Source organism: Bidens hawaiensis, unplaced genomic scaffold (genome assembly GCF_021521415.1).
Source record: "Bidens hawaiensis isolate Kalapana, Puna unplaced genomic scaffold, B.hawaiensis_p1.1 tig00043092_1, whole genome shotgun sequence".
In the NCBI taxonomy this organism is placed as follows: domain Eukaryota; kingdom Viridiplantae; phylum Streptophyta; class Magnoliopsida; order Asterales; family Asteraceae; genus Bidens; species Bidens hawaiensis.
In genome coordinates, this window is record NW_027497659.1 from 56,739 (window position 1) to 66,672 (window position 9,934).

At 37.9% G+C, this 9,934-nt stretch overlaps 1 protein-coding gene and 1 non-coding gene across 2 annotated transcripts; one reads left to right on the top strand and one right to left on the bottom strand.

Annotated features, from left to right (window-relative positions):
• Positions 1 to 640: 640 nt before the first annotated feature.
• On the top strand, positions 641 to 5,210 carry LOC143594111 (phosphatidylinositol/phosphatidylcholine transfer protein SFH13-like). The gene is made up of 14 exons (XM_077073503.1): positions 641 to 831; positions 909 to 1,206; positions 1,984 to 2,083; positions 2,160 to 2,426; positions 2,634 to 2,711; positions 2,802 to 2,906; positions 2,981 to 3,030; positions 3,105 to 3,204; positions 3,292 to 3,390; positions 3,482 to 3,595; positions 3,729 to 3,852; positions 3,939 to 4,321; positions 4,913 to 4,987; positions 5,075 to 5,210. Exons 1-14 carry the CDS (start codon positions 825 to 827, stop codon positions 5,090 to 5,092), a joined length of 1,818 nt encoding a protein of 605 aa, XP_076929618.1. The 5' UTR covers positions 641 to 824; the 3' UTR covers positions 5,093 to 5,210.
• A 1,175-nt stretch (positions 5,211 to 6,385) lies between these two features.
• TRNAW-CCA (transfer RNA tryptophan (anticodon CCA)) lies at positions 6,386 to 6,457 on the bottom strand. The gene has a single exon. It is a non-coding gene; the product is annotated as a tRNA-Trp (tRNA).
• Positions 6,458 to 9,934: the final 3,477 nt, after the last annotated feature.

The window sequence follows — 9,934 nt, forward strand, 5'->3', positions numbered from 1 at the left end:
TTACTTTATTTTATATTATAGCTGTTGTTAGGGATGCAATCAGTATCAATACCACACTGAAAAATACCGATACCTAAAACAAGTAAAACCACGATACCGATTTTTTCGGTTCCCTATCGGTACCATTGATAGTACTGAAAATACCAACACCGAATGGTACGGATTGTGTTTGTTAGGTTCGGTAAAAAATGGTTACACCTAGATGTTGTTATCACTGGTAGACATGAAGTTAGGCTGCAAAATTGAAGGTTTAAGATTATTATTACTCTTTGTTATGTTAGTGTTTATTTATGGATAGCTGATTTGGCATTTTAGAGATTCTGGATCTGCTTTATTTCATGGATCTATCAAAGAATACCGAAATTGAACGCCATACCTATTTTTTCGGTCCAGTACCGATTGGTACCGGTATCATTGAAAGTTTCAAAAGCACCAAAACCGAAAATATGAAAAAACATACCGGTGTCGATTGTTTTCGATCCAGTACCGGTGTTTGGTAAAAAAAAATGGTCATCCCTAGATGTTGTTATCAATGGTAGACATGAAGTTAGGTATTTTGTCTTGTTGTGTGTATTTTTTCTGAAATGTCTTTGATGAATGAATTTCATGGGGGAACTGTGAAAAAGATAGTCTTATTTTTTATTTAATGCATCTGTACTTGCATGTCTTTTTACACTGTGGTTTCTCTTTTTGTGGTCTGTTTCATAATAAATAGTACTTGTTACAGGTCAAAAAGAGCATGGTTTTTTATGGTTTTGCTAACAGACATATTTGTCTGTGCTGAAGCTTAGTGTTAAGTCTCTACCCTTCTGCACCTGGCTCAAATGTCAGGTAAATTAATATAATTTCTTTACAATTTCAAATAACTCAAGAGTTTGATTTTAAAATGTAATTGTGTATGGGTCTAGAAGGAATTGAGGCTTTTGATGAAACAAGAGAAAGGAGGTCAGATATAGAGGTTTCTGAAGATGAAAGAAGGCAATCCAAAATTGGAGCCCTAAAAAAGAAGGCAATAAGTGCTTCAAACAAGTTTACTCACTCACTGAAGAAAAGGGGAAAAAGGAAAATTGATTACTGGGTTCCTTCGGTTTCGATTGAAGACGTACGCAATGCAAACGAGGAGAAGGCGGTCTATGAGTTGAGGCAAAAGCTCCATGATAGGGACTTACTGCCACCTAGACATGATGACTATCACACATTGCTGAGGTAATTATACTCTCTCACTGTTTAAAATTCTAAATAATTGTGTCAAGTCTTTGCTGTTACATTTGACATGCCAAGAAACATGATGAGTAATATGGGATTATGGGCACTTTCTTGAAATGAACATGATAAAAGTTGCGTATTAAGCTATTAATCGAAATTAAGGAACACACACTATTTAAACACGGTTTATTGGATTTTAATAATCCCCATAGAGTATAGACTGATATTGGCTCTGATATTGGCTGATAATAATCCCTATTCATTTTATCACCGCTGATGGTCCCAAATTTTAAAAAAGTTGGCCCCCAGTGGTCCTCCGTTAAAAAGTACTTAACAGTGTTATACTTTTTTCTGAATTTCGGACTAATGTTTTAGGGCTTTTGATTGGAAGGAGGATGCGTGTCGATTGATGTAAAACTTAACTCGAAACGGTGCTCCAAACACTAATATCGAAAGTGCATTTTACAATTGATGTTAGTAGCTAATCAGTTTTATGAGCTAACTTTATATTAGATATGGATTAGACTTTTAATTCCAAATTGTAGAGAGTATGTAACTATTTACTAAAGTTCATGTCAATTTCAACTTGAAGCTTAAGAAGTAAAAATATTTGACCAGTTTGTATATTGTAGTAACATACATTGAGTCTTGAGATTGAATGTGAGGGTCAATATGCGAAAGTATCTGATATTGTTGTCTTCATTAGGTGGTTAAATCGACAAAATTTAGTTTTATGATACGAGCTCGAGCTCAACCTCTGTATTTGATCTCATCTAGGTTCTTGAAGGCGCGTGACTTTAACATTGAAAAAACCGCACGCATGTGGGAAGATATGCTAAATTGGCGAAAAGAGTATGGAACGGACACCATACTGGAGGTAATAAAAATTATATTCATAACCTCATACATCTGAATTTATTTTTTATAATTTAATTAATAATGGGAACACTCAGGATTTCCATTATGATGAGCTGGAAGAAGTCTTGCAGCATTATCCACACGGGTACCATGGAGTTGATAAAGAAGGCAGGCCCGTTTATATTGAAAGGCTCGGGAAAGCACACCCTAGTAGGCTTATGCGCATCACTTCAATCGACCGTTACCTAAAATATCACGTTCAAGAGTTTGAGAGGGCTTTTAGTGAAAAATTCCCTGCTTGTTCAATTGCAGCAAAAAGACATATTTGTTCAACTACCACTATTTTGGATGTACAAGGCTTGGTATGCTTTTTGCAGTAAATAATAATAATAATAATTATAATTATAATTATAATTATAATTATAATTATAATTATAATTATAATTATAATTATAATTATAATTATAATTATAATTATAATTATAATTATAATTATAATTATAATAATATTTAAAATGAAGTAATAATAATAAGGGATAATGTTAATATCATAGATTTTCAATGTGCAGGGTTTGAAGAATTTCACTCCAACTGCAGCGAATATTCTTGGGGCAATGTCAAAGGTTGATAGTAACTACTACCCAGAGGTAACTAAGTAACTTAACTCTTTCAGCAAACTTTATTTCCAAAATTGCCCTTTGTTCTTGTCAATAATGTACTATCATATTCACCGGCAGACACTACACCGCATGTTCGTAGTTAATGCGAGCTTGACCTTCAAGAACTGTCTATGGCCTGCTGCTCAAAAGTTTCTTGATCCAAAAACAATTGCAAAAATTCAGGTAATTAATTGTGTTTTTGTATCTAAGAATTATTAACTGTCTGTAACAGTATCACTTATGGTTTGAATTTGAAGGTTTTGGAACCAAAGTCATTGAGTAAACTACAAGAAGTGATTGAGCCAAGGTTTGTTTGTTGACCTGGTTTTGGCCTTTTGACTTTCCAATTACAAAAAGAAATTTGACCTTTGTATTTTTCAGTCAACTGCCCGACTTTCTTGGTGGTACGTGCGTGTGTCCAGTTGATGGTGGCTGCTTAAGGTCAAACAAGGGTCCATGGAATGACCCTGAAATAATGAAGGTGTGGTTTTTTTTAGCATTTATGTCGATATAAGTATATAATATTATTGATTAAAAACTTATTAATATAACCACCATCTTTTTGCAGGTTGTTAATAATGCAGAAGCCACATTTGTAAGGCAAATCACCAGTCTCTCTAATGATCAACAGAAAGTTGACTCGTACATCCAGATTTACCCTGTGAAGGTATATAATTATATATGACATATCCAGGTCAAACTACAACATTGACTTTCAAACTAGATGGTTTTCTTTAAATATTATTTGTATTTTTTAGGGGAGAAGAAGTGATATGTCAAACATAGAATCTGGAACAGATGTTGATGACCCTTGTTCTGTAACTACCGTAAACGATCCTAGAATCTCAAAACTGGCGTCGGTTCGTGAAGAAGTAAGTAGTAATAATAAAACGTCCGACCACTTACATTAAAACACACACACACACACATATATATTTCTATATGTCATATGTGTTTGTTTATTATTATAATTTAAATTTCTTAAACGTTAGTTTAATTCTGCAGGCGACAACATCCGATTCACCGACATTTTACAGTTGCAACGATCATTTTAGCCCGTTTGACCAAAGAAATGATATTTCTCCAAGTCAATCTCCTACTTCTGGTATAACAGTTCACAATTCAGAAGGTAAGTTCTGTTTGGTTGCAAAATAATTACAAGATATGTGAAAACTAAACGAGTCTAAATTAAACTATACTTTTATTCTTGTTTAGGTACTAAATTTATTATCAGATATTTGGATAGCATTCTCGAGAAGGTTGTGAAGAAGGGTTTCGATTGTATAGCAAGACCATTGGTCTCATTGGTGGCAAAACTAATTGGACATATTTTCAGTCTACCAATTGAATATTATTCGATAAAACACAACAATAGATATCCAAACAATGCTGTGGAACAGAGTTATACACATGTCCAAACAGAAGCTATTAGAGAAAACCAAATACTTCCGTGTGTCGAACGCCTTCAAAAACTTGAAGAAATACTGGACGAAATTAAGAAAAGACCTGCTCAAATACCTGTTGAAAAGGAGCATATGTTGCATAATTCGTTGGACCGGATCAAATCAGTAGAGTTTGACTTAAATAAAACCAAGAGAGTATGTTCCTTTAATGCATCATTATTATTATTGTAGTTAATTATACATGTAGTCGTCGTGGGTCGGGGTGAAATTACACATTTGGGTACTAACTTTGAGAAGTTGCATGCTTGGGTTTTGTGGTTTTATTTTTGTAGCAAGTTTAGGTATTAGTACTAACTTTTGGTAAGATTTCTGTTATGTCTTGACAAAAAGACCAAAATGCCCCTGATATTAAATTATGAAAATTAAAAAATCTTTACATAAAGAAATAGGTCGTACCTCACTTGAAAGAAACGAAAACGCGGTTTATTTTTTTAATTTATTTGTTTTTTTAATGTTCAAGGGTATTTTGGTCATTTTATCCAGATTTAACGGAAAGTTACCAGAAGCTAGTTTTAATAGCCAAACTTGTTACGAAACTAAAACCACAACACCAAACATGCAAATCTTTAAAGTGAGTACCAAAACCTATTACCTTGCCTGAACCATATGGACCGTCTTTGTAATTAATTATTATTATTATTATTATTATTATTATTATTATTATTATTATTATTATTATTATTATTATTATTATTATTATTATTATTATTATTATTGTATTTATAGGTACTGCATGCTACTGTGGTGAAGCAGCTTGAAATAGCAGCCTTGATGGAGAATTTGCAGCAATCCAAATTCCATGTAAAACTACATTCCCTTACTTTTCGAGTTTTCGTGTTATAAATAATTAATTATTTGTTTAATTATTTTTTTTTATTGCGGGTGCAGAGGCGAAGGATATGTTGAAAGAGAATGTACAGCTTAAATAGGAAGAAGTGAAATTAGTAGCGTATAAATATATGGAGAAACTGCATCCATACAGACACGAATTACCCCCCTTTTACGAGAGGCGAGTATTTAGAATATGATCATGTGTCGATTGTTTCTTAACCTAATTTCGAAAAGAAAAAGAATGGTTACTTTAGATATGGCCATGTGGTTTTGAACTTTTGATCTCGACTCTCGAGAACTATAGATATGGCCCTAACGGTTTAATGCTTCCTTAACCGTAGGCCGTAGCTCGTTTGGTCGTTAAAATGGTGGATTTCAGTTTAAAATCGCGAAACAAACATCGAGCTGTTTCAATTGTAGTGGTTGACTGGTCGTTGTATTTTGACTATAAGCTACTTTGTTATAAGTAGATGAAGTTAATAACAGTAGGATGCACTCGTCTTTTGACGCGTAGATTAGGATTCACTTTAGTCGCAGTGAACGTAAAAGAAATATACGACTTCCGTTAAATAGATATGATTAAGTGATTAATGATTATATTGAAACAGAAGGCAAACGGGTAACAAGCTGCGCCGCTGCCCCCTTTTGAATTGCAAACATTCATCATCTTTTAAGTTTCAACCTCACTTCTTCGCTATATGAGTAGCCATGTTGATCAGCTGATGGGACATATTTATGTCTGTTCGTTTAGCATCAACGGAACAAACGAATAACAATAGCACATCAATGATGGGGCATATTCACCCGGCGCAACGCAGGTCGGTAAAATAAGATCGATGGTAAAACCCAAGCGTTGATCAGTCACGGGTGGTAAGGCACTAAGTTAACACGAATTTGAACGATTTTGGTTACGTGCGTTCTGTATTGAAAGTAAAACAAAAAGAATATAAAAATTGAGGTGCCCAATGGGGTTTGTCGGTTAGTAAAAGTCGAGCTGGTAAAACCCGAGCGTTGTCAATCCTGGGTGTTGAGACGGTGAGTCAATGCAAATTCAGTTGGTCTCCGTCACGTTTATTACGTATCATAACTAGAACTAAAACAAAAACAATTTTGGCATTTGGTCGTTTTCGTTACGATACTGAAACTAAAACATAATGTAGTGAGCTTATGCAAATTCACTTGGTTTCCGTTACGTTCTTTACGGTACCGGAACTAAAACAAAAAAGGAAAAACAAATTGCCATTCGGTTGATTTATGTTATGTCTGTTACTATACTGAAACTAAAAAACACAAAAAGAAAAACAAATAAAAATTCGTCGACCGCCACGTGCCGCTAGAATAATAATAATAATAAAATATTAAGGGGATTGAACCCTACATGAATCGAACACGCAGCCTTCTGATCTGGAGTCAGACACGCTACCATTGCGCCAAGGATTCTTGGTGTTAGCTTCTCTGTTTTCATTATATATATTAAATTAATAAGTCATTATACAAAAATAGTATATTGCAATTTGCAAGGCATCTTCATATTTTAATCCGCTAATGTTCACCTTGCCAGATATTTTTTATGTTATATTGTTATGTTAGATAATAATGAATTGGCCGTTAAAAAGAAGATAATAATTCAATTATTATTATACGGGGAAAGTGAATACGGTTGTTAGCTGTATAACCTTACACGCAAAACCAGTCAAAACTATGTAGTTTTGAATAGGATTCTTTAATTCAATTAAAATCACTTCCATATTTATATGAAGCATTCATGCACAATAAACCTTTACAACTATCATATCTTTGAATGTGTGTGTAACTACTAGGTAAATGGTTGTAAAAATGGAAGTATGAAACATATATCCTCATCCCCAACACCGATGATTTTTTATTGCTATCGATGAAGTTCCAGAGTGCTTGAATTCAAATGAAAAGCAATAGCAGTATATCAATTTTGTATTAATAACGCCGATTTTTTTTTTCAATTTGAATTATGGCTGAATTGGAAATAATTTTACATCTTATTATTGACAACAAAACTCTTTAAAACAGAGCCACAGAAAGTAATTTATTTGTAATATATTTTTGAAAATAACAATGAACGAGAGGATGAAAATAGCCTGAGAGAGAAGTAGCTTTACATATTGGTAAAGAGGAGGAACAACATTGAAGGGATCTGAAGAAACACTAAGTGAACCCTGGACAGATTATAGATAATCTGGGGGTTAAGTAATGTTTCCCACGGATGAGATCTAGCTGAGAAGGTTGTTCTTCAGGAGACCTGCAAAACAGACACCGTAAGCTCGTCACTGAGAAGGGGGGGTTCCTCCTTGTGACCACCCTCCGGCGTGAGAATCAGACTAGATTGCTCTGAATATAAGAGTATATTAAGAGATTGCTAGATAAGATTGAGATATCAGATGATGTCCTTACCATTCCAAGGTGTTGGAGTATTTATAGCCGAAGGTAGGTTTCCAAGCAGGTACAGCCGGCTGAATAGTATTCCTATTCTACCAACAGTGGACGTATGCACAGGCCATGCTGGTTGGTGGATAGGTTACGGCCAACAGTAACAAGGTCGGCTGTATACTGTTCCTTTACTGCCGGCTACGCACTGTTCCACCAACTGTAGGCTGCGCACGTCCCCTCGTAAGGGTTGGTGAGTAGGCAGCGGCTAATAGTGACAAACAGTACTAGAGGGTGCTCCTCCTCGTATTGTTGTCGGTGAGCTGTCACCCTGTGATTAGTTCATGGGCTGCTCTGGTCAAACTGTCTGTTCCGTCCATACCTTAGTAGGTATAGTACGAAAGACCTTCCAGAAGCATACGGACTGGCTCATTTAGGCGGGAGTGTTCCCGCCTTGCTCATTCCTTCATGTGACAACTGAAGTAACGAATGCCTTGTGCGTGTAGCCTTGCTGTTAGTGCGGGTAGCCTTCCCTGATGGCTTGTATCCGCAGCTGCGGGAACAGGCGGGGTACTTCACCATTGGGAGGCTTTCCCTGCGGGTACAGCTGGCGTACTGCGCGTAAGGTTCTTTGAGCATGGTGGGTCCTGCTGGAGCAGTTGGTCATCGCGCAGACGTCCCTGTTCAAGGTGAGTCTTGCGGGTCCAACTGGGCTCTGCTGGGACCTACCTCTTCAAGTCCCCCCAGTCCAATGTTCTTCTCATGAATTATTAATAAGTGAGGTGAGCTTTTGGACTTAGCAAGGGGTTTTGAAAAGGGTTTAGTTTTTCGGTTTTCCGTGGTGATTCATCCCGCGGTTTTCCTGATGTCACGCAGAAATTCCCGACTTTTCTGCTTGACCTTTGGGCGTGAAGCGGGTAAGTTTGTAACCTCCTCGCGCGTCAGGAGTGTTGAGTCCCAATTGTGTGGATTCTCCATAAGGTTTTGGTGGTTTTCGACATAGTGATCATTTATGCTAAAACCACCAATTCCATTTTGGAGTTTCAAACAATATAGTTCTCGACGTTCCCGTCGTGCGGGAATGTTATTCACGTTTCCGCAAGCATGGCCCAGAAGATCCTTCTTGGTTTGAATTCCCTGCAGAGTGCTAAGTACGTGAAGGGTTTTGCCTTGACACTGTACCCGCACTCGCCTTACGGTTACTTTACTTCCAAGGTATTCTTGGCGTCAATTCCCTGCGGGTGCTAAGTATGTGAAGGGTTTTGCCTTGACACTGTACCCGCACCCGTCTGATGGTTACTTGGTTGCCAAGTTATTCTTGGCTTCAATTCCCTGCGGGTGTTAGGTATGTGAAGGGTTTTGCCTTAACACTGTACCCGCACCCGTCTTACGGTTACTTGGTTGCCAAGGTAAGGGGTATTTTCCCGCTCACTTTTGAATCTTTTTGAATTTTGAATTTTTTGAAATTCGAAGAGTTGGTGGAAAGATAGGAACAGTCCAAACATCTGAAACGTCGTGCGACGGTTTCTTCTGACTGTGTCAGGACGTGCAGGAAGTTATGGCGACGTGACAGTACATGGTCATTCCAGACGCTTTTTCAGGCTCGTGGGCGCGATTTTTCGGGCGCGTGGCCGCGAAATTAATGGTGTGCGTCCTGTCAACAGCTGTTGCCAGCTTGCTTTTTGCCACGTGTCATAGTTTCATTGCACCTTCGTTTTCTCTCTCTTCCGCATTAATTTCATCGCATTAATTGCGATTAGTATATAAAGGGGGAGAGGGTTATTTGTAATCCACACTTTCATTCTTCTTCATCTTCTTTGCGATTTCCGGCGAATACTTATCCTTTTCAGGCAAGCATTCTCCCGAAATCGTTTTCTTCTTTTACAAGATGTCTCGTGATATCGATTCTACAGCTGACGACAGGAGTACTGCTGGTGAGTGCCAGTGTGCTCTTCCTGGCGATCTGTACCGGTATGTTGTCAGGAAGTTCATGCTCGAGTCTCTCGAGCCTGAGTTTCCTGAACCCCATCAGACCGTGTACGATGCCCCCCGAGGCAAGATCGGGGTTTATGCAGCATTCTTTGTCTATGGGAATCTTAGGTTCCCATTGACAAAGTTTGTTTACCGTGTCCTTGAGAGGCATGGTGTTCATTTGACCGAGCTGCACCCCATGGCGATCGCCAAGATTCGCCATTTTGAGTGGGTGTGCCGGATACTGGGCATTGAGCCCTATGTTGACCGCCTGATGACCTTCTACACTTAGAGGTGCATCCAGGGGTGGTACACGTTGACAACCCGGATTAAGGATTTGAAGATCTGTGCGACCGAGCGCAGTCTTCGCGCGTGGAAGAGGGAGTTTTTCTTCATATCCGCCCGCGCCATCCCCATTGCTATGAAATTCAAGAATGGGCAGGCACTTCCCAGCCTTCACGCTTCCAGCTACCAGGAGGCGGAATGGTTTGCCCAGATATCTCGGGTCCAATCTCCGGTTTACCGGTTTGCGGAGTCCGGGATGGT

Coding starts and splice junctions, on each gene's coding strand:
- LOC143594111 (XM_077073503.1), top strand. Junction 3,031..3,104: donor CAAGAAGTGATTGAGCCAAG/GTTTGTTTGTTG, acceptor TGTATTTTTCAG/TCAACTGCCCGACTTTCTTG. Junction 3,205..3,291: donor ATGACCCTGAAATAATGAAG/GTGTGGTTTTTT, acceptor ATCTTTTTGCAG/GTTGTTAATAATGCAGAAGC.